This window comes from Pleurodeles waltl, chromosome 11, assembly GCF_031143425.1.
Source record: "Pleurodeles waltl isolate 20211129_DDA chromosome 11, aPleWal1.hap1.20221129, whole genome shotgun sequence".
Lineage (NCBI taxonomy): Eukaryota > Metazoa > Chordata > Amphibia > Caudata > Salamandridae > Pleurodeles > Pleurodeles waltl.
In genome coordinates, this window is record NC_090450.1 from 922,385,023 (window position 1) to 922,408,500 (window position 23,478).

General features: G+C 45.6%; 1 protein-coding gene across 2 annotated transcripts in view; it reads left to right on the forward strand.

Moving 5' to 3' along the window:
* The window catches only part of KNTC1 (kinetochore associated 1), a 495,394-nt gene that overhangs the window by 366,438 nt on the left and 105,478 nt on the right, over window positions 1–23,478 (forward strand). For both annotated transcript variants that reach the window (XM_069214955.1, XM_069214954.1), the window contains exons 51-54: window positions 1,125–1,231; window positions 4,062–4,111; window positions 5,837–5,915; window positions 14,157–14,275. In XM_069214955.1, the coding sequence (XP_069071056.1) occupies window positions 1,125–1,231; window positions 4,062–4,111; window positions 5,837–5,915; window positions 14,157–14,275 (355 nt within the window). The remainder of the gene's footprint in view (window positions 1–1,124; window positions 1,232–4,061; window positions 4,112–5,836; window positions 5,916–14,156; window positions 14,276–23,478) is intronic.

Sequence of the window (23,478 nt, forward strand, 5' to 3'; positions counted from 1 at the left end):
ATCATTGGGTGGGACAATTCGATGTGGGGCTGCATGGCGCCACCTGCTGACACCTGAGGGTAGCAAAGGTTTCCGGATCCAGTTTGGAGCCTGGGGAAATTCACATGGTGAGGAATCTGCGGTTAGATAGTCTCTACCAGAAAAGGCATTACTGAAGATAAGTAATTTGTTCTTCAGGACTCAGGTGGGCCTGTTATTTTTCGATGGTCAAGACTGGGAGATAGTCTAGGCAAACTAATGTTGAAGTTGCAGGACCAGAAAGTTGGAGGAAGTGGCTTCCAGCACCAAAATTAATCTATTATAGACCACAAACGACCATGTTCTTATTTCAGATGTTTAGGTTCTCTCTTTTTTTGCCTTACTGTGAATTTGTTGCCTCTTGGGTCCACCTGTACCCGAGTCTCCTTATACTGCCACCGCCTACAAAACACATGAAAATTATAAAACTATTTGATGAAGCTTATTTAGGGCCTGATTTAGATTTCAGAGGACAGGTTGCTTTGTCACAAAGGTGACGGGTATCCTATTCGCCGAAATATAAATCCCATTATTTCCTACGGGATTTGTATTTCAGCGGACGGGGATATCCATCACTGTTGTGACCCTATATTTTAAACAGGGAGCCTTAACATTCTTGCTCTGTTTGCTTTACTCTTTCCTCTTTTAGAAGGAACTTTTAACACCGTTTTAATTAGTTTGGTATTAGGGCATGGAATAAAGCTACCTTATCTGTCCTCAGTGGCAGCCATCCCAGAATGACTGCATGCTTCGCCAGATTTATGGAATTTACCTCTGCTTGTCTGGAGAAAATTATATTGTAGTGAAAACTGTTTAAATTAGAAGATTCCAAGTTTCTAAATGAACTTATTAGTTAAAATTGACCCATTTATTGGTTGTTGCCATGACTCCCTATTGTACAACGTTGTTTTTTTTTTATTAATTGAGGCAATAAAAATCTATTCGTACAGTAAGACCTATCAAAGTACATAATTGAATCGTTTGCCTAGAAAACACTTTAAAGGGTGTGCACGAGTGTGTGTGTGTGTGTATATATATATATATATATATATATAAATAAATGTTCATTGTTACTTTTACTAACTGATATTGATTTTCTTTGGTAGACATTCATTCAGCAGCGAATGAAATCGCGGAAGTCAACAATGTGAATATGTCCAAAATATGTGATGTTCTGCTGGAGAAATGGCTGTGCCCAACCATCATTCCGAACGTGAGTAGATGCGTAGGCTTGTCCCTGTGCGGCCCAAGGATGCATATTTCACATAATGAGCGGTCACCCTAACAATAATGAATGGTTGTTGTTCACTGTGCAGAAGTGGCTCGCGCTGGATGTAATTAAAGCCCTTGTGATTTCGAGGCTGCTCCCCTTCGGGTATCCCCACATGGTCTCTTCTAAATGTGTGCTGTCCGCAGAGAATGGATGGAGCCACTCACCGTGTTTGATGCGGGCGGGGGCCGACGGTCAGCATTTCCTGGAGATTTACGCCGCACAGTGGCTCATTAGCAGGACTCTCTGGGCAACTTGCAGGACCTATTGAAGTTGTTTTTTTCGTGAATAAGCGACTTGTTCCTGTTCTCGTTTGCGGTCTAATCATATACTTGTAAGGGAATGCACCAATCGGGTCTTCGTGGCCTTTATATAATTTCCTGATTTGTAACCTGCTTTTCGGAAAGTAGCATCACATTCAAACAGCGTTATGAATCAACTGTAGTGGTATAAATAAAAAGTATTTTTTGTAGTTTTACGTTCCCACTGGCCGGACACAATGTTGATCTCTGCGCTCAGTACACATTCTACGGACCTAGAACTTTGTAACACCACTTTAGCCCATGAACAGGTGATTAGTTTAAATACGCTTGCTCAGTCAGCGTCCACTCGCTACTTTACAGCCTTTTACCACTCATTGGCCATCTTTCCTGTTTTTTGAGCCTGAAGAATGAAGTTATCTTGTCTAGAAACAGGTTTTTTTGTTTGGTTCCTGTAATGCTGCCACAGGCTTCTCCCTGTACTTTGTTATGAGACTCAGTGACCCTCGAGCCCACAGAATAAATAGTTGAGCGAACCGTAATTTGAAGCTGTTTTGCGAATGCAGCCAGATTTACCGTTCAGTTAGTGCACCATTTCACATTATTTTGTTTTAAATATTGTTGGGATAATCCCTAAATTAAATGGTGCCTCGTTAGTTAACTAAAGAAACAGGTGACTCGGGAGGCACAAAGTATAATAAGACAGAGCGTCTGAATCACAAAGGAGGTTGACAAGCTGCACGCGCAGGTTTCCAACCTCGTCAAAGTTGGATGTTCCTGCCTTTTTAGAATTAAAAAAAGTCTTCCATCTTACGCTGGACATCTCCGACCGTCACAGACATTTGTGAATTCTGTTTTCTCACCAGAAAATATTCCTGCATATATTTCCACATGATACAATTGGAAGCAAAACCAGCATTTCTGAATTATAAATCTTTTTTGCTCTCAAAAGTAAGGCATACATTATTTTCTTGTAAGCTTGGGTCTGTTGGATACTTCCGACCTCAGATGTCTCATCCTTGTGAACCTCCTCGGGTGCTAAACGGGATCTGGAAACTCTTGTGGGGGAAACAGAAGTTTTTCTTCTTTACGAGCTGGTCCCCTTAGTGGCTGAACTTAGAAGTGGTATTTCAGAGCGCACTGGAGTTCCGCAGGCGCTAGTTCTACGTTGTTCACTTCTCCATTGCTTCCCACCTAGTCGTGTGCTCTACAGTTCCCTGCACATGCATGCAAGCATCCTACTTTATGCCGGTTCCGATGGCTCAGTGAACTAATGTTTCCACTCCAGACTCCTGTGCTAGACCTCATGGCCATAGGTTTGAATCCTAGCAGGTCCACTCAGCCTTTCACTCTTCCAAGTTCGATTAAAAAAAAAAAAAAAAGAGTTCTATTGAGTTGGGTAACAGTGAACACGTGTTATTGCTCTTCACAAATACACGTTATGTGTTACATGATTAAGTGGTTCCTTGCTCATGAAACTCTTCTATGTGAGTTACTAGCGCTTTTTTTTTTTGCAGTTTTATATAGCACAAATTGGATACAAACGCAATACAGCGCTTCACATGAGCACCAGTTACATTACACAAGAACACATTCATTTTTGGTAGCAAGGGGCGGTGAAGAGATTTGCCCCAAATCACGGGATGTTGAGCTGGTGACGAGACTCAAACCGTGTTCCCCAGCTCCAAGGTCGGCAGCTCTGGCCCTTACGCCTAATCCTTTACCCTTTGTCTGGTGCGTGTCGGGGCAGTCTGGGAATAACTCCTTTTTTAAAATATAGCGCTTGGTACTGCAGGTTCTGCCATTTCATAGCACTGCAAAGCAGGTTCCGTTCTTAACAAAGTCACTAACAATTCATTTTAAGTTAAGCTGCCTCTTCTGTTATTCTCTTTGTATACAGTCAATGTTTTTAAAAGTTAGGCTGGTATTGCCGATGTAGAGGAATAATTTCTTTAAAAGCTTAACACAGAAATATATAGCTGCCCCTTTTCTTTGCTTCTAAGTTTTTTGACCCCCCTCATTCTCCAGGTTAAATGCCACGAAGGTGCCTCTTTGTGGCTTGTTTGGTGCTATAAAAGTTGAAGTAACACACTAGAAAGTGTTGCATCTTTAGGGTATCACAGCCAGTATGTAGGAATGAGGCAAAACATTCACAAGATGGCGGCCTTGTGTCCCCTCCCCTGCAGCGACAGGCCTGGGAGGGTTGCTGTGGCACCTGACATACATCCACCACACTCCAAACCAAAACACATAGGTGAAAGACACTGCCATTTACAACATCAATAGCTCTAATTCTCACAAATGCAAGACCTTTTGCATTATAAATGCTTGTTGTTATTTGTGTATTTGCTTGTCTGCTGCTGGTTCTTCTGCTAACAACTTTGTTAAAAAGAAATCTCATTTGTTTCCGAAAGGAAATGGTTAACTTTGATTTGAAGCATGATTGGTTTTCTTAGTGCATAAAAATAAACCATCAATCTGAAAATATTTTTTCTTTTTATTGTGGAAAACAGAGTAGCCACGAATTTTTTGGTGACATACAAGAGGACGAAGAACTCCGAAGGTACAAACAGAATTTAAGCGTTGTCTTTGTTGGGAATGTCTTTGGGTTGTGTGGGCCTTAATTTGGTAGACTAAATTAGTCACATAACTTTCGCACCCAAGGTAATTAGATAATAAATTTATTGGCGCTTCGATGTAAGCATGGGGGTAAATGTTTCTGGGCAAGCTAGAAATGGCAGGAGCTGGGTAATTTGTGTCAGTAGCTGAATTCGGGTGCCTCGTGCATTAGGTACTGTAGAACTGCTCATTTTCATGTCCGAATGCCAACACATTCCCACTTCGATGTTCAAAAGTAATTAGTGCATACCATGACAGTGTAAATAAGTAAGCAGAAATAATTGAAAATCCATTAGACCTATGGTTCTTAACCTTTTGACTTATGCGGACCCAGGGACCCCCACTGAATAATTATTAGCATCCAGGCACACCACAGAGTAGAGTCTTTACTTTTTCGATGATTTCAACCACAAAACAAAAAAATATAGAAACAAGCGTTCATCAAACATATTCACGGATGATTAAATATTTTATTTAATTCACAAACAAATAGATGGGAAGTTTGGAGCTTTTCTAAATTCAGTTGTGGCCACTCATTGTCCATACTAGATTCCGTCAAATGCACTCAGACTGTTCTCATGAATCAATCTTACGATACTGACTTAATTTTTAGCCCACAATTTCTGATCCCTTCACATTTACATGGTTTAAAATATACAGTTTTGCATTTTGCTTCTTTATTTATACGCACTTTATTCATCAGTTCATATTATTTACTGTTCTAAGCAGCCACAGTCCCCTTAAATAGGCTTCGCGGACCCCCAGAGGTCCCCAGACTGCAGAGTAAGGAACACTGCATTAGATCATAACCTAGTTGATGACTTTTCACACTGCATTTGACCATTAGTGGCAGTCTTTCAGTCGCAGCTTTGACCATCGTTCATTCGCTCTTATGTCTTTTTTTTATAGTGTGGACCACAGGCAGGTACTAGTGCGCATTACAGCATTGACATATTGCGCCCCATACCACAGGGTTTAGAGTTGTTGGTGCATAACAGTACGCCAATTATTGAGTATTATGAACTCATTGTTATTTATGCAAAGGTTGTGAATAAGTCTGCATTGCCTAGGCCCCTGGTTATCCAAGCAAATTTGTTTGTGTATCAACAGAACCACTCACTAATTCAGAGAAGACATCTGGCTTTGGCCATCTTTCCAGTCTTCTCTCCAAGTACATGCAGAGGCATACAGCAGCAGCCGGGTGTAGTGTCATTGTTCAGAAGCTAACATAGGGGAGTTCCGATCAAGGGACCAGAGAAAATGCATGTTTCTTGCATGGCTGCTACTACAGATTTCCTTCAGTCTGAATCTGTGGGGTTGTATCACTGCATAGGAGCAGGAACACACCACTGTGATGTGGCATAGCTTACTGTACATTAATGGCAATGTGATGTACTTCATCTTCTACTACTAGTCCTTTGTCTGACTCATTCAAATGGTTTGGGGTAGCTGGTGCTGTTTTCTACAAGCACTCTGTGTCTGTGGTTATTTAAAGTGATAAGTCAATGTGGTGTTTCACTCTTTGTTGAAGCCATGAATGTTTCACAGCAGAAATTTTCAAAAAAGTATTTTGAAACACCGAGGGCCACCACTTATGAACAAGATGTATTGTATTGTATGTGCATCTATGTAGAGCTTCATACCCCTAATGTGATAATTTTTTTTGCAGAGTCATTTACCTACTTCAACCCTACCCCGTGGATTTCAGTTCAAGAATTCTTTACGCCATTGCAACTTCCGCTACTTCTGTAAGTTGAAGATTCCTAATGCAAGTAGAGCCTGGAAACCGAGTTTTTAGATGCATATATTCAGAGATAGAATACAAGACTCTGGGCCTCATTATGACCCTGGCGGGCGGCGAAGGCCGCCCGCCAGGATGCCGCCCTCCATAATACCGCTCCGCGGTCAGAAGACCGCGGAGGGTATTATGAGTTTTTCCCTGGGCTGGCGGGCGGTCTCCAAAAGACCGCCCGCCAGCCCAGGGAAAAACTCCCTTCCCACGAGGATGCTGGCTCGTAATCGAGCCGGCGGAGTGGGAAGGTGCGACGGGTGCTACTGCACCCGTCGCGTATTTCACTGTCTGCTACGCAGACAGTGAAATACTAGCGGGGCCCTCTTACGGGGGGCCCTGCAGTGCCCATGCCATTGGCATGGGCACTGCAGGGGCCCCCAGGGGCCCCACGACAATCCTTACCGCCATCCTGTTCCTGGCGGGCGAGCCGCCAGGAACAGGATGGCGGTAAGGATTGTCAGAATCCCCTCGGCGGCGCAGCGAGCTGCGCCGCCTTGGAGGATTCTTAGGGGCAGTGGAAAACCGGCGGGAGACCGCCGGTTTTCCCGTTCTGACCGCGGCCAAAGCGCCGCGGTCAGAATGCCCAAAGGGAGCACTGTCGGCGGTGCTCCCGCCCCCGTTGGCCCTGGCGGTTCTCTACCGCCAGGGTCATAATGAGGCCCTCTGTGTCTCTGGAACCTGTGGGCAGTTGTTTTGTATTTTCTGTTTGTGTGGCTTCTAAGACGAAACCGCACTGTCTACTTTTAATAGAAAAATTAAGGGACTTGTTTTGTGCTCAGTGTTTCTGATAGAGACTTCTAACCGTAGATTCCTCACCTTGTGAATACCCCTAGGGTTCAGACTGGGTCTGGAGAATTTTCAATAGCAATTCCTTTGCGTGTCATTAGGTGACATTGTTTGGTTCCGTATCAGATCCATCCCGCCACAGATGTGATGATGGGGCCACTATATCTGTACCACCTTTGCTTGCTTATGTTCCTTCCTTTCCTTGACTTCTGATGTAGATCTGGAGTTCCTCTGTCGATTCTACAGAAATTCTTCCATCAAACTTTACCAGTTTGCAAGAAACATGTCCCCACTGAAAACCCTGAGTTTAACCCGTGTAAGGACTGCCATCACCAGATGTTGGTGATGGACATCCAGGATGTCCGTCTCTGGTGTTTTGGCTCCAAGCACCGTTCGGCATCATGTCACTGCTGCACAAAAATAACCATTTGCGACCAGGAAGCCAAATTTGCTGTTGTGGAACTCCGAAGGACGACAAAGAAGACACAGTCTTGGTCAAAGTCAAGAGTGCAAATGTGTTCCTGAGGCTGATATTATGAACGCTCATCATCAAAATCACTTAGTTCAGGTAAGTTGAAGAAGCCCTAGAAATATAAGAGGTCTAAATGTAACTCCCATTGCCCCGTCACTCTCCGCATTCGTAGTTGTGCAATACCTCGAATACTGCTAGGTTGTGGAGTTTTTCCTCAATTTTGGAACCAGTTCCGATCAAACTCTAGATGTGCTCGACTTCCATAGGCCATTAGCTATGTCGCAACAACTCCCAAAAACTTTAAAATGAGCCTAGAGAAATTATCTGGTACTCCTCTGGGTCTCTCTGATACACTTTCAGCCACCAAGGATCCGAGGCAGCCTCCAGTTGGGGTTACTTCTGGCAGATTAGTCTCTGATGCTGACTACGCTGCTCCACTTAGCTTCACGGTCAGTCCCTTTTCCGTGCTGGGCTCCACTGTTCTCACCACTGTTGTGTCGTCCGACTCTGCCACCCTGGGCCTCGATATCAGCATTGACGTCACTGATGCCTGAAACTGATCCAATAGTTTTATTGCACTCTGAAGGTCAACTCCATTCATATTTTATCTTGTATTCAGACCTTGAAACCTCAAAGCTACAAGATGAAGATGCTGAAAAGACGTTCCATTTGATGGTGAGAACCTGTTTTAACACTTTAAAGATGCCAGTGGCCTGGATACCTCCCCAGACACTGGCTTATCCTCACCTAAACTGGTTATGGTACAGTGAGTCCACTGTCTTCACAACAGTGATGAGGAGGGCAGCAGAGGTGCTAGATCTCAACTTGTCCATGAAGGGATTAAAGACTTATGTCTTCACTGAGGTCCTTAATTCAGGACAAGCAAGCCAGGAACCTCTTCTGCCTTGTAACGAAGCACTCACTGATATACTAGTGGGCACCTGAGCAAAGCCAGGATCTTGCCCTCCAGTTAACAGACAGGTGGCAAGGCGGCATAGGCCTGCCCCTGGAAATCCCAATTTCCTCTATACAATCTAGAGAGCCTGGTGGTGCAAGTGTCCACTTTCAACCCCAAAGCATTGCTGACCACCCTGCCCGTCAAAACACATGGAGACATCAATCAACCCGATGTCTTCATCTGCCAGCCTTGCCTTTATATCTGATAATACCAACTACCTTCTGGGTATATACTTGCATGCGTTGTGGAACAGAGAGGTGGACATTTTGCCATCTGTCCTTGATGATATGTGGCTTACACTACAGGGCTTATCCTAGACAGCCAAGTTGCAGTGAAGCACTCCATTTGCTCAGGCCTGAATACTATCAACGGTCTGTATACAGCAGTTAGAACTAGGGTAATTCTTCGACACCATGCATGAATTTGCTCCATGGTCTTTTCCAGTGATGTCCAACAATCCCTATTAGACATGCCCTTACATGGTTTTTGCCTTTTTGGAGCAAAGGCGGACTCTGCCTTAGGAAGTTTTTTGGAGAGTAAGGCCATAGCATGCTCTCAATGATGTGCTCTTCCTGTTCAGCACCTCCCCCAGCAATTTCACCCCTTTCAAGGCTTAGGCAGGGGATTCCACCAGAGGCAATGCTCGATTATGCCTCTGCTACAACAGGCCTCACAGAACATTTGATGTAGAGGCAATTGAGTAGGTAGACTGCATCCAGGCTCACAGGGGCAGTGATCTAGCCAACCTCAACCCACTCCAGCAAAACCACTTTTTAGTCAACCTCTGTTGCTAACGCTTGCCCGGTGTGAGGTCGCATTAACTTTCACCTCCATGAGTGGAGGACCATCAGCCTTGGACCTATGGGTGCTCCAAATTGTAAAACATGGTTACTCCTTACCCTTCCAGTCACATACCCCTAATATGCCACCCACACCACAACACTTCTCAAAGGACCACTTGTCCATACTCTGAGGAGAAGTCCAAGCTCTATTGACCAACAGAGCAACAGGGAGGTGTGAGGAAATGGGGTGTATTATATGTTGTGGTTGTGTGACCTCACTGTGTAATACACTCACGAACCCCTTTAGGAACCATCTGGTTTCATTTGTTAAATCTTAGCTAGGTAGCTCTGGCTCTAAGCAGTCAGGCTTACATCAAGAAGCAAGTGTAAGGCTCTTAAACGCACCAAACAAATTTAAGGAACGAGAAAAAGGCACAAGAAATCAGACACCAATGTATGAAAATTTATTCAATTTTCCTGAAACTGTAGACACCTAAACGAAAAAGATCAACCAAAGAGTTCCGGAGATACAGATTTTACAAGGTGTATAGTAAATCACAACTTTTCACTCAAACATGAATAAGCATTGGAAGATTCAACGAATTTGACACTTAGAAACATTTTGAATGAAAACTTTAGCAAGTTGGTTTACGGTTACTTAGACTTACTTTGGGTTACCACGGGTTGGACAAGCATGTTCTGAAGAAACAGTTACCTCAGCAAGAAAACCAGACTCCAGTTCAGTTTCAGTGCCAGTGATCCCTTGCTTTGACGTCTATGGGAGTGGTCTTGATGTAAGGGATACAGGATGCTGATGATGCTCAAGTATGCTGAAGGTGCTGTGCGGTTGATAGGGGCATTCTGGGGGCTACTGCTCAGTCCACAGGCTTGGGGAGGCGATCCTGGTCACAAAGATAGACGTCCCTCGAAGTCTTCTTGAACTTAGCAGAAGTCCAGTCGCCTGGTGCAGCAGTTTCCTTCGTTTGGTGGTAATTTGCCTTCTATGTGACTAAACTGCACTCTGACAATTTTCCTTGGTCCAGCAGACTCAGGTTCAACTATTGAGAATCGGGTCTTGACTTTTAGACTACATGGGGGTGAGGAACGATGACCCGGAGTCTTTGGCTCCCAACTCGCCAGCCAGGCTATCTCTGCTTTTGTGGCACTGTGCTATGAACAGGAAGTCAGCCAACAGATCTTTGCAGTTTCTTCTTCTGGCTGGGGCTCAGGAACAATTTCTCCAGAAGCAGGACACAGCAGGCTCAGGGCTTTCAATATTTAGCCCAAGTTGCAACAGGTGCAGTCTTTCCTTCGCCTGGTCCTTGGTGCAGTAAGGCAGTTCTCCTTTGTTTTTCTTCTCCAGCCCAACAAAATCTGAGTTCTGGGTGCCCATTTTATGCCATAAAATGCCCTCAGCGAGGTCACGGTTACTAGCCAATGGGTTTCCAGTTTCCATCCTGATGACTGCTTCCTGTGAAACATGACATCGAGGTATCCTAGAAGGCTCCGTTCTGTCCACTTCCAACATGGCACTATCCCTCTCTCGGCCTGCAGAGTTCCATAGCCCAAGCAAGAAGCGTGGCTACCCTAACAAAACTGTTTTAAAAAGGTTGTTCCCCAAAGTGCTGGCCTGTCTGCCTAAGCAAAATAGCAGCCCCTCCCCTAAGTGTTTGTCATTTCCACTTTGAAGGCAGCTTCCCCTTTGATGCTTGCCTTTTGAGCCAAGCCCCATGTGGCAGACTTGCCAGGGAGAGAACTCCTCTCCCCGCACAAGCATCTATTGAGTCCTTTACTGGGAGTTGTCAGCATGTCTCCCAGGGAGGGCAGAAAGGCATCTTGTGGACAGCCCCCAATGCAACCTTAAACAGGCACAGGAGACTGTGGGTAACAAAGTGCCAACTTTTCAAAAGCGTTAATTTTGACTTGGGCATCAAGTCGGGCTTAATTTAAGAAGTTGTTTGAGACCTTGAAGTATCGACTTTGGTCTCCCAATTCAGAAGTTGTTAGCATAGATGAGGGGTTAGTGTGGGTTCAAGTAAAAACAGCAATTTCAGGTTATAACTGCCAGATTACATAAAAATACATGATCTGCCTAGAAAATATGATGCAGCCTGCCTTAGTGTTCAGCTGGTCTGCTTTAGAGGTGACTTACTCATATTAAAAGGGAGGTTTTGGGCTTTGCTATGGTTTAAATGGCAAAGCCGAGTCAGCAGTGAACACTGCTCTACCAGGCTGCAGTGACAGACTGGAAGACATGTTCTCCCTTTGTCACACCCAGTTTGGCACAAACAGTGCTGCAGCCTCTGGGATGACCCTCTAACTTACAGCCCCCTGAGACCATATAGTAGGGACTTACAGATAAGTTAGCTTATACCAATTGGGTATAAGCCAATCACAACATACACATTTTAAGTTCAGTGCAGTGGTACCGAGGACTGTTAGAAGACCTCAGTGCACTGTGAGTGGGAAAACCAGCAGGATCAACCCAAAACTTTGGGGATGACCATATAAAAAGAGGCATTTCCTTACATGAAGGTATTGGCATCAGAGATTTGGACTGACCTTTACTCCTGTTATTTCTTGGTGCTGAAAAATGACAGTGGTCTTTGCCCTCTGAACTTGTTCCTCTTGAAGGACAAGTTCAAGATTCTCAACGTGCTGAAATCACACCTGATTCCTTCACAGCGTCTTCCCTTTATTGGAGCCATCTTGGACACAGTGCTCTTCCGAGTCTTCTGTCTACTTCAGTGGGCCCAGGAAATTCCGACTATGATCCTGATGTTTCAGCCTTTGACCTTGGTCTCGGTGAGACCGGGTCTGAGGCTTCGTGGCATCTTGGCCACATCCATCCCACTTGTGGACCATGCCAGATGGAACATGAGGGCTCTGCAGTAGATCTGAAGTCTCAGGTCTCAGTGGGCACAGCACCAACAATACCTTTCAGTGTCCATCCAGGTGTCGAAGGAGATTGCAAAACACCTTCAGTGGTGGTGCTTGGCTGTAATTGGACCGGTGACACCCCCTTCTTCCTGCCCCATCTACAGCTAACAGTAGTGACAGATACATCATTGCTTGGCTGTGTGGTCGCCTAGGAGAGGTAGAAATCAGAGGATTCTGGTCTTTGCAGAGACCCGTTTCTACATCGCCCTGCTGGATTTGCAAGTGATTTGCTTGGCACTAAAGGCGTTCCTCCCAGCCTTCAAGGGGGAACGAGTACAGATTCTTACAGACAGCACAATGGCTATATAGCAACAAGGCAGTGTTCTTTCATGGGTCCTGTGTTTAGAGGCGTTACACTTCTGGAGGTGGCTGAAATGTTCAGGGCATCTCCGTGATCACCCATCGCCTTGCTGGATCCTTGTACTAGGGTGGACTAACGTGGTTGCCATTGGCTAGCGGGTCATAAATGGAATTTACTCTCTGAGGTGGCATAGGACATCTTCTAACAATGCAGAGAACACTGGATCTATCTATTCACCACCTTAGAGAAAGCACATTGTGCATTATTTTGCACATTGGAGTTCCAAAGGTGGTTCTCCCTCTGAAACACATTTCGTCTGAATGCAGGTTTGGGACTTTTTTATGCCATTCTAATCCTACCTGTCCTGCCCAGGGTACTGAAAAAGATACTGAGCCCAAGTCATCTTGGTGGTCCAGGACTAGGCAAAAAGAGTGTGGTACCCGGAATTGCTGGCAATGAGAAAATGTCCTCCAATCTGGCTGCCTCTTCAATAGCACCTCCTGTTTCAACAGTAGAGACCAGTCTAGCAACCTAGTCTGTAAAGCCTGCCTGCACGTGTGGCGATTGAATGGTGACAGTTGATGGTTTTTGGCCTTGCTCCCGAAGTAGTTGATGTAATCCTGGCAGCCAGGCATCCCACCACCAAAACAATTTATTCTAGATGTTGGCAGTTTGTTGTCTGGTGTTCCTCCTGCGACATTCAATCCTTACAGGCTAAGTTGTTAACATGCTGATGTTTTGTGTTTCTCTAGCAGAGAAGGACCTTGCTATGGCAACAGTTAAGGGTTATCTTTTGTCCTGTTCAACCACCTACGTTTTTTTAAAGGGCTGATCCACATGTTGCTGCCAACACCTTTAGTGATGCCACAGTGGGACCTTAGTTTATTTCTCACACACCTAATTTGTGCACCCTTTGAAGTAATGCACGCCTGCTCTCTTTGGCTGCTGACCATCAAAAAGATATTTCTCATCATCTCTGCTTTGGTGTGCCCTATCTTACATTTTCACAGGGCACAGTAATGCCAAGTGTGAAGCAGTCCTTTATGCAGACTGTGATTTAAAGTTTAAACTTAACCCGATAGTTCATGTTCTAGTCTATATTCCCCCACCACATTCATCAAAGGAAAAGAAACATAGCACCATCCAAGGCAACCCCAGCTTTTATGTGTGAATACCATAAATATTCAGCTCAGTCAGGGGTTACGAGTAAAACAGACAGTAAATATAGAAACTATTTCCTACTGGGTCATTCGGTACATCAAGCCGCTAATGAAGAAGCTGCTGCCATAGGAATTGGAGCTCATTCTTCTAGAGATGCAGTTGTTTTGCAGCTGTTTTGACAGATGTACCTATTGTTTCCATTTGATGTGCAGCATCCAGGCCTTAAATGCATACTTTCGCAAGGCACAGCTTGATGTGCTCTGAGGCAAGGGCCAGAGCATGGTTTGGTTGGGCTGATCTTCAGCAAATTCTTCTGTGATGTTCAGGATTCCCAGGCCCACTTCACTGGTTACTGCTATGCAGTCTTTCCTCAGACAAAGAACCTCGAGAAAGTAGTGTCAATCAGAAGAAATAGTAGCACATCCACCAATAGTCCTTTCTCTGATGAGTAATCTGTTTTCCCATAGTTACCTACACCTTCTTGTTGAAAATAGTATTATATGAGCATGTTTTATTTTGTTTTTGCTGTTTACTTGGTGTCCTACATCATTGACTCGGTGGTGTGGGCAATTACATATTTTGGAAAAAAGAAACTGAACTAGTAGGGTGCCTGGAGATACTTCTTAAAATGAGCAATTTAGGAAGAGGACATAGAAGTAAACATAGCTTTTTTGACAAGTGGTAATATGTTTTTAATTTGTTACTCACAGCATTTTAAGAATAGCATGTTAAATGTATATTTACCATGTGAATATACCAACAGCCTTTTTATTTTACATTTTCCCTCCCAATTATAGCCAATTGGCGTGAACCAGTTGACCTTTGCACACAGAAGCCGGGCCCTCCAGTGCCTCATTCGCTTGGCAGACACAAGCACAATAGTTTCACTTATTAAAAAACCTGTTGAAGAAATAAAGTGAGTACTCTGCAGAAAGTGGAGAGGGGTTTATGATGCCTCATGGGTAGAACTGAAACTCTTAATCATCTTTTGTAATTTGGTTCTAGAATCAGGTGAGTTTTGCTACCCTGTAAAAATTGTTGGTTGAGCTGTTGGTTGTCCTCTGTAACTATGTCTGTATGGTATTTGTATAACACAAACCTAGACAAAAGGCAACGGAGCGCGCTACCAGGGTCAAAGGCAAGGATTCCATCAATGAGTGTTTGGAAGGGAAGTTGTGCTCTGAGAGTGGAGGTGGACTATTACTTTGTCGTGATATAGTGGTCTTTAAAGAGGCATGTCTTATATTCTTTACAAAATTGGAGAACTGTTGGGTGGTCGTGATGGATTGGGGGAGGGGGGTATAATTTCAAATCTTGTGGAAATAAATGAAAAACAAATGTCACTTTTATTTTCTTTTTGCATTGCTTTGTCTGCAGTATCTTGGAGTGCGTAGACAATTTTTTCAATTGTTTTGATGATTAAGGGTAGGTGAGAGATGTGCCACTAGCTGGCGATGTAATCAGGGTCTATTATGAGGTTCTTTGGGAATATGAGGCTCTGGCATTTCTTGGGAGCTTCTGGCGAGATGCCCAGAGCAAAGGAGGCCTTGACTGTGGACAGTAGAGGTGATAGTCATGAGCAAATTTCCCACACTGTCAACAGCCACAACCACCATACTCATTTCCAAAAATTCATCCTATTAGTAAAAGAAATCCTCAATGTAGGAAGCTTGCTATCTGTATGGTTTTCTAAAATGAAGTACACTGTGAAGAGAGTCCAGTGGATCCCCATTTGACTTTCAGAGGCAAAAGTAGATAGGACTAATGCTCTATTTTGTGGTTGTGTGGGAGAGCAGTTAGGCTTATCAGAGAGTAGTACCAAGCATTTATTGTACTCAGAGGCAATAAATGAGACACACACTCGAAGAATAAATCCGAGGCCCATTTATAAAAATAGGGTTTCTTTTTATGTATACTTTAAACCCAAGAACTACGTGATAAGGTAAGTACGTTTTCAAGCATAAATCCTTTGTGATTCGAAAAATCAACACAGTGCAATTTTCGGAGTTCTTAAATGTTAGCCTATGGAGGAAAACCATGTTCAGCGAATACGCAGTTAAAAACAACTTACGAGGCCAATCTTTTTTTATTGCTTTTAACAAGGGGTTATAGCATGTAATGATACAATTTACTAAGTAGACCCAACCATAAGAACTTACCCTCCTCCCCTCCTCGTGCACTCAGTCCATTTTCAAATACTCTTATTACAACAATTCTCTACTGTACGGGGCTATGTCAGTGTTCCATGGTGTTTTTGCGCTGCAATTGTGGCGGTCTACTCAGTTTCTGGTTCATTGTCAGAGGTATTATCCTCTGATGTGGGCGCATCCATAGACTTTAAATTTTCCAGCAGGGAGTCCCAATGTATAGCATCGTCTCTAGGCCTTTGCCCCTGTAGGGCTTCTTTTAACAGCACCAATCCTTCAGTTCCAGCCGATTTCTCTAGCGCAATTTGCCACCTTGTGGAAGGGCCTCTCGGGTCCTTCCAGTGCGACATTATTTCTCTCCTTACTAGTATTAGTGCCAAGTCTGTGAATCTATTGGTTATTATTTTAGCTGAAGGGCGAGGAAAGTCCCCCAGTATTGCCACCACTGGGGTAGACGGTAGAGCGTTATCTGTGCTGGAGGATATTTTCCTGAACACTTCTGACCAGTATGAGATAATTCTCGGGCAATTCAATAGCACATGTACCAGGTCTGCTTTAGGTTCTTCACAACGGGGGCAATTAGAGTTATTCGTGTTGTAGAATTTGGATATCAATTGTGGGGTAAGGTATGCCCGATGGTAGATATAAAAGTTTATCAGTTTGAACCTTGCATTCCAAGATACTGAGTAGATGTGAAAGGTGATTCTAGCCCATTGAGTGTCCTCTAGTATAATGTCTAGGTCTGTCTGCCATTTGGTTCTAAGTTTATTCATTGGCGCACAGGTACTGCTCTGTAGGGATCTGTATATTCCAGAGACTGCCCCCTTCTGGTCTCCCATTGAACAGAGGAACTGACATCCTTCATGTGTGTTTGGCTCACTAGATTATGTTCCCCATAGTTTTTGGATGGTGTTAATTAAGGCATTGTGAGTAAGGAACAGGCCGGAGGGGAGATTAAACTGCTCCTGGAGCTCTGCGTAGGAACATAGCTTACCATTACTGTACAAATCCCCCACTTTCATGATGTTGTGTGCTATCAGTTTATTAGTGTGTGTTGCGATGTATCCCTTCAGGGTGGGATTTAAGGCTACCAGGGGGAGTTCAGGAGAGTATGGGGAGTTTGTACGGGAGCGTCTCAGAAATTGTTCCCAGCAATGTCTTGATGTTTCCCATTCCAGCGGGAGCGGTTGTTTAGATTTTTTGGGGTTCAGTATTATATATACAATTTTTTCGAGAGGACAGTTAAGGGGGATTCGTAAATCCTTTGTGCCTGGGGGGTCGCTGACTAATTTAGCCAGCCATTGTAGTTGCCCCGCCCAGTAGTAGATTTTCAAGTCCGGTACGGCCAATCCACCCTCCGCAGTGGGCCGTCTGAGGGTGTTAAGGGCGATTCTGTGCCTATTCGGGCCCCATATGAAATTCACAATTAGGGAGTCTATGTTTTTGAACACTCTTTTCTGGATTATTAACGAGATAGTATTACCCAGGTTACTGTACTACTTTCCACTATCATTTTGAGCAGGGCAACTCTCCCAAATACAGTCCATGGCAATGTGCTCCAGAAGAGCATATTGGCTTTGATTCCTCTAATTGCCCTCTGTACAGTTCCCTCTAATAGATCCTCTGCTGTGTGGTATATGTTGACCCCTAGGTATTTGAAAGTGTTCGGGGACCAGGGTAAGCCCTTGGTATCTGCAGGTTCTGAAGTGTCCTTAGTTAGTGGAAAGATGGAGGACTTTCTCCAGTTGATTCGGAGACCGGAGGCCATACCGAAATTTCAAGCATGTTTATTGCACCGGATAAATCTATATCCATGTTTTTGAAGAATAATAGCATATCATCTGCGTATAAAGCTATGTGGTGTGTCCAGTTATTGATTAAAATACCCTCAAAGCACTTCTTGGATCTTGCTGTTTGTGCAAGGGGCTCTACTGCTATAGCAAACAGGAGGGGAGAAAGTGGACAGCCCTGTCTGGTTCCTCTACCTATAGGGAAGGAGTCGGAAATGGCGTTGCCTGTACGTACTCTTGCGGTGGGGTTGGTATACAGTAGTTTTGTCCAGCGTGTAAATCCCTCTCCTAGTCCAAGTTTTAGCATGACCTGTTCTAAGTAGTCCCACCTTAAGCTATCGAAGGCTTTTTCTATATCTACGGAGATTATCGCTGCTTGAGGCATTGTTGAGGGTAAGGCATGCAGTATTGACACTAAGCGCCTGATGTTTTGTGCTGTACTGCGTTGCGGGATAAATCATGATTGGTCTTGATGTATCAGTGATGTCATGTGGGGTAAAAGTCAGTTTGCCAGTATCCTACTTAGTATTTTATAATCTAGATTCAACATAGATAATAGGCAGTAAGAACGAACGTCTGAGTGAGGTTTATCGGGCTTAAGTAGGGGAATCATTATAGTCTCATTGGTTGATTGAGGCAGTTTGTTGTTGCGCCATGCTTCGGTGTATATTGCGCAAAGTCTCTGAGCTAATAGATCCTGGAATAGTAAATAGAACTCCATTGGGAGTCCATCCGTTCCCGGGACTTCCCCCTTGCCATGCCCTGTATCGCTGTTTTAATTTCCGCTATTGTTATTGGGGTAGCTAGAGACAGGCACTCCTCCGCTCCTGGACCTGAGTGTTGCTAATAGTGTCCTTAGGTGTGGCATAAAGAATTGAGTAGTATTCTAGGAATCTCATATTCATCTCCCTTTGACCATGTACTCTGTAGCCCCCTTGTGTCTCGATCTCAGCTATGGTGGTTTGCTGTTTGGGGGGGCTTAGCTAGCCATTCTAACAGGGTTGCCTGCTTTGTCGCCTTCTGCATGTTGTTGGTTTACATACTGCTTATAGTCAAAGCGAGACAATCTAGTGTTTGCCTCAGTAATTTTAGTTGTGGTTTCAGTCATGAGGGGGGTCAATTCAGGGTGAGTTGGGATCTTACGCTCTACTTCTCTGAGGGAGTCTTCAAGTTTTTTTAGTTCATTCTCAATTGAATTTCGGGCTCCTATACTCTTGCCAATACATTTGCCCCTGGTAACTATTTTGAAGGTTTCCCATTCAAGGGCTCTGGAAGTGGCTGTGTCTGTATTTATAGTGAAGAATTCCTCAATGTTTTTATGTAGAGCGTATTTGAATGCTTCGTCTTCAAGTGTTTCTGTCCTCAGACGCCAAGTGGGGATCGACGGTTTTTCCCCCCTCCATGCCAGCGATACCATCAGGGGGTTATAATCTCATATCGTACGGCTTAAATATTTGGCTGCTATTACTACCTGTTACAGTTTGTGGGATATTAGGAAGGTGTCTAGCTTAACGTATAGGCCATGTGTTATAGAATGATAGGAGTAGTCCCTACAGAGTGGGTTAAGCTGTCTCTTAATTGCCAATGTTGTTGCCATTTTGTAAAAGAATTGGCGCTTTTTGTAGTTTGGAAGTGCGGTAAGGGCGGATGTGACCTATCTAGGTGTATGTTGGCTATACAGTTATAGTCCCCGCCGAGGATTTTCAGGTCTGTGAGGCTCTGACCTAATTCTTGCGATAGTTTATCAAATAATTTTTTTTTATCTAGGTTCGGTGCGTATAAACTGCCAATTGTCACCACCTTCCCGTCTAATCTGCACTTGACCACTACGTATCTACCTTCTTTGTCTATGGTTGTTTGTTGTGCCTGGAAGGGAACCCCGGGTCGGATCCATATTAACACTCCCCTGGCAAATGCCGAGTAAGTAGTGGCAAATATTTGGCCTCTCCATCTTTTTTTTTAGTGCGGTGACTTCCTGTTCTTTACAGATGTGTTTCCTGTAATAGGGCTATGTGTGTCCCTCTGCGCTTGAGGTAGTTGTATACTTTATACCGTTTGGACATATTATTTAAGCCTCTGACGTTCCATGTTATCATTTTGTAGATTGCTGCCATGATCTGTGGGTTTTAGTTTTGTGAGTGTGGGTGAGAGTAGACCTATAGCTAAGTTTTCTGTTAGGAATACTGATTGAGGATCTAGGACGAGAATTGTTTGATTCATTGGAGGTTAGTGCCTTTTGAAACCCTCTAACTATGTAAACAAATGTAATACCCAACTCCCACTCCCCAGGACCGGTGACCAGAACATTTCCCGTCCAATCCATAAACATTCTTAAATTAGGGTCCTATAGGTGGGAGATGTGTCGGCGGTCGAGAGCCCCCGCGGGGAGCTGCTCCCGGGGCCCGGCTGTGCAATGTGTTGCTTCCATTAGCGTGTACCCAAGAGGCCTAAACTATCGGTTGGTTTGAGGGGATATTTGCTTATTATCCTGGTTGTGCTAATTAGGACCATGTTGGCAATCACATAAAACTTGGTCCTCGTAGACAGCGATTAGATCATCTCCTCTGCGGTGCCTGGCGTTATTTTGGGCAGGCTTGTGATAGTGTCCCGCGAGAATGTCGATGAGCCCCCACAGTCAGAGTCGAGATCGGAGACATGGTCCGGGGTCCGAGGACGAGGGCTGGTTCCTTCACTTAGGGCTGCTGCCGTTTCTACCGCATTCCTCATCTCCCGAAGTGATTGGTGTCTTGGTGGGGCTACTTCCAGGGTTCGGCTGGCGGATCTGCTGCGTTTCTTGCTGGGATTGCGTGGGGTTCTAGGAGGAGGAGGCAGGTTATTTATGTTTAAGGTTTCTATCCATTCCCGTACTAGCTGCGGTGATAGAAAGAAGTGTGTTTTGCCATCGTGTTCCACACGGAGCTTAGCCGGGAAGAGCATTGCATATTTTATACCGCACTCTCGTAGTGCTCTCTTATAGTCATTGAAAGAGGCCCTTTGTGCTTGTGTTTCTCTGGAGAAATCTGGGAAGATCATAATTCTTTGGTTATGCATGTTATCTCACCTAGTTGGCGTGTTTGCGAGAGGATGTAGTCTCTGTCTCTGTAGTGCAACAATTTTGCAACAATTGGTCGAGGTCTGGCTCCAGGTGGAGGCATTCTGTTGGGGACCCTATGGGCTCTTTCTATTGCGAAGAACGCTGAAAGGCCCTCCTCGGGTATTGTGGTTTTGATTTTGGTTTTTCCAGAAAAGCCTCCATGGTATCTGCTGATGACTCTGTTCTCTCTGGTATCCCAACCAAACGAAGGTTACTCCTACGTGCGTGGTTTTCAGCGTCCTCCGCTCTGGATTCCAGGGATTTAATACGTAAGGAGAGATCCGTGAGCTCTGTGGTAGTTGTGTTTTGTGTTAGGGTTGTTGCTGCAAGAGTTTTTTCATTTGCTCCCACCCTTTCCTTTAACTTGCGGTGATCTTCTCGCAGTGATGTAAGGTCCATTGCTAAGTTATCTATTTTCTTCTCTAATGCTTCCTGGGAGTCTCTGATGGCCAAGAGGACCGTATCCAGGGTTGTTTCTTGTTGCGACTTGTCATCTGGAGATGTTAATTTTGTGGGGTGACTAGTGGGTTTAGTGGTTGTAGCCTCGTCTTGGCTCTGCCCTTCGCGCCTCTTGGTCTTCCCCATTTTTAGAATTATTGATTAATTAGGTGAGAAGAAGTATCTACTGCGCCGATGGGCGGTCCCTTATTTTGCGTTGCACTTTCAGGGGGCGGGGCCCACAGTGTTATTAAGACCCACTATTTTCTTTCAGGGGGTGGGCGGAACGGGGTAATTAGCTGACTGTTTAGTTTATGCAAGGGGGGAATGTGTGGATCCCACACTCCCCCCGACCTCAGGGATTTCAAGTCAGAATGATACTGTTCAACTGGGCTTGCCCAGGATGTGTTTCGCTGATGCTTTCCGTTCCCGTCCTAGACCTGTATTGTTACGGGGGGTCCTCCGGGTTATCCTGCGGTGAGGCCTGTGATCATTTTTGTGCTCAGCAACTCGTCTTGAGACAGTTAGGGGGGACTTCAGCGCGGGCGACTACGCTCTGCGTCGCAGTTCGAATCGCTGCTGTTGAGGGGAAGGCCTTTAGCACCCAGTCTTCTCATATATTTTCCAGCACCTATGAGTTGCAAGTATTTGACCCCTGACTCTTATTCCCCCACTCTCTGGGCTTCAAATTTGATGGTGGGGGTTTCATTGCTTGTGTCTGGTGGTGGTGGGGGGGGGAGGCATGCGACCATGTAGTCCGGTGTTATTTGTTTTGCTCAGTGGCCCCCGGAGAACAGCCGGGTCGCTCAGTGTCAGTTTATAGCAGGGGAAGCGCCTCCGCGTTGGTATTGGCAGAGGTCCCCGTGCTCCTCCTCAAGTTTTCTTTTTTCCACCCGCCGTTTTTTGGGGGGAATTCAGGGGTCCCGGTCTGGCGGGCGCAGTCTCCAGGCTGCAGCTGGGCGAAGGTTTCAGGCCCCTCGCGCCCCCCCCCCCCCTCTCACCGGCTCATCCAGGGTACCGTTGATAAATTGCCTCCACTTTGGGGCCCCCCGGTTAGCGGGGGTCACCTGGTTCTCGTCGCGGATGCCCCGTCTCCTTGGTGTTCCGAGGCGGGACTCCGAGGGGCTCACTTGGCCGTGGATGAAAATGTCTGAAATTAAGTAGTGTCCTGAGGTTGTTTCTGGATGGAAACATCTCTCCTGTTGTCTCAGCGCATTCCGACACGTTCCCGATCCACTGGAGTCAGCTTAAGGTGGTTAACAAGGGTTTGAAGCGAGCCGGGCCCCGTTTGCCTCCCTGGAGCTCCTTTCTAGGCGTGAGGCTCCATCAGCCGCCGGCCACGCCCCGCCAATCTCTGAGAGTTAAGGTAAGTTTTGGGCATTGATCAGAACCACACCCGCAGATCACTCAGGGCAGCACTTGGACAGCTGAGTGCAGGGGTGCAGTAAGGCATCGGGTGTCCAGTGGTTTTCAAAGGGAATTGGTACTCTTGAAAACAGGCGGCAGGCTCTGGCTAAGAAGCCAGTCTGGGACAACAAGCAGGTAGGTCACAACCGTGGTGTGCTCGGGGATGTAGGTATACCTTTGCTCCTTTTCTCCAGGGGCCAGGGTGACGGATGCAGGTGTGTCCTTAGGTGTTGGGTTTCTTCGTCTGAGAGCACTCGCAGTCAAGGGGTCCTGTGTGTTGAGGCTGCAGGTGTCGTCATGGAGTCCAGCCGGGGTGCAACCTGGGTGGACTCGAGCTCAGGAGAGCTGGGGGACATTGTTGGCACCTGTGACTCACCTCAGATCAGGTGGTGGGGGACGGGTGCAGTAGCTGTTAAAGGTGTCTGGTTGTCTCTCACCACAAGGCCACGGGAGAGGGGGCAGAGGCTGCAGGCGACTTGGGTGAGTCCAAGATGGGTGAGACCACAAGGGACTCAGACTCTGGACAGCTGGAGAACCTTTCTGGCACCTTTTGTTGGCTTCATCTTGGGTCGTGGACGTCAAGTGCAGTGGTTACTTCTGGTGTCATACAAAGTTCTTTCTTGAATCTTTGTTGCAGAGCTGGTCCGCTGCTCACAGGATTATTTATTCCTTATCGAAGGGAGGCAGTCCTTCTGGGTTTCTGAAGGCTCAGCTGCAGGACGAGTCGTCTTTTTAGGCAGCATCCGTTGAGGTCAAAAGGCAGGCCGGTGTGGTTGGTAACAGGTCAGCTGCTTCTCCTTTTCCTCTTCTGCAGCTGCAACTCTTCTGTGTCCTCTTCTTTGTAGGTCATCTGGGTCTGAGTTCTAGGGTTCAGGGGTGCCACCTAAATACTCAATTTTGGGGTGTTACAGGGAGTGCCAGGTGGTATCCAATGGGCTGACCACCTTCAGGGTGAACTACACCCTTTCTATGACCACTTCCGCTGGGAAGTGGGCATAACCCAAAACCTAGTGGCCTAATGCCTTCCAAACAAAGATGGAGGAATTCAAAAAGTAGTGTCCACTTCAGCTCGTCCACCTTAGGGGTGGGACTGGCATGAAGTGGGCACACCTCCTAATCTGCCTAATTTCCCCGCCTGTTCTGCTTCCAAAAGTGGGGTCAGGACAGGGGGTTCAGTCATCTTTGCCGTCGGAAGAGACCTGGGTTGCATTACAAAGGCTGCTAGGCCTTTTGAAGCTTCCCG